Below are 1,123 nucleotides of genomic sequence, written 5' to 3' on the forward strand. Positions count from 1 at the left end.
CCGCACACTGCACAGTGCACAGTGTACAGTCGCAATTCGCAACAAGTGATAAAAATTGTATGGAATGAGTTGAAACGGGTGAAATGTCCTCCTGATGACCGTGTACCGGTGTATTATACCATAGAACGTCCGTAATTTAAAATAGAAAAAATATGAGTTACATACATATCAGTACGTATTTATAGGTATTTATAGGTATTTATAGCTAATACGTGTAAACCGCATCGAAGAGTGTACATTGTGGCTTTAAATTCCTCCAGATGGCAGTTACAACTTCAGAGGGGGTTAAATGGGTGACGGGAGAGGGAGTATACGATCCCTTTGGGCTGCCGTATGAGCGTACATACACTGCAGACCATTCACATTTTCGGGCGTGTGTTTTCAAGTTTCACAACAACTACGTGCAAATGCAAGCTGGTTTCAACTATCAACCTACTGAACCTAGCTATGCAAGTGGAGGATGTACGTCTCACCAACACAAAATCGTTACATTAAAGTCAGGAGATTCGCTTATGGAGTTAACAAATGAGTTACATGGGAATGTGTCAGATATACAAAGGCGGAGAGTGTGCCTATGGTACAGTGAGAAATACCACGAAGCTCTTTATGTGCTGCAGGAAGACTTATCCAAAGATATTCACTTAATAGAGCAAAGTGAAACCGAAGAACGGAACAATAACGGCGATTCTGAGCCTAATAACGAATTGAGCGTTTTGAATGAAGCTTTAAATGAGTGCAGGCAGATGCGGATGGTCTGGCACATGTGTCACACTTTGTACGCTGTGGCACCTGAAGGACGCTCGGCACAGCTCTATTTCTGGCGTTGGGCTCAGGTACGCGCCATGGTTGAAATTTATGTATTTGTATTATATGTATATGCATAAATATGCATACGTATATATATATATGGATATGTATGTATGTATATGTATATATATAAGTATATATATATATATATATATATATATATATATATATATGTATATATATATATATATATATATATATGTATGTATGTATGTATGTATGTATGTATATATATATGTGTGTGTGTGCGTGTGTGTGTGTTTGTATTTGTGTGTATGTATGTCTGTATATATGTATATATATGTGTGTGTGTGTG

The 1,123-nt window shown here is 37.5% G+C and overlaps 1 protein-coding gene across 1 annotated transcript; it reads left to right on the forward strand.

Moving 5' to 3' along the window:
• Window positions 1-213: 213 nt before the first annotated feature.
• SARC_15906 (hypothetical protein) lies at window positions 214-836 on the forward strand (the record flags this gene model as incomplete). Its single annotated transcript, XM_014289981.1, has 1 exon — window positions 214-836. A coding segment is annotated over exon 1 (576 nt), but the record flags the coding sequence as incomplete, so codon positions are not given.
• Between the last annotated feature and the right edge of the window lie 287 nt (window positions 837-1,123).

The sequence above is a fragment of the Sphaeroforma arctica genome, assembly GCF_001186125.1.
Source record: "Sphaeroforma arctica JP610 unplaced genomic scaffold supercont1.6957, whole genome shotgun sequence".
NCBI classification, from domain to species: domain Eukaryota; class Ichthyosporea; order Ichthyophonida; genus Sphaeroforma; species Sphaeroforma arctica.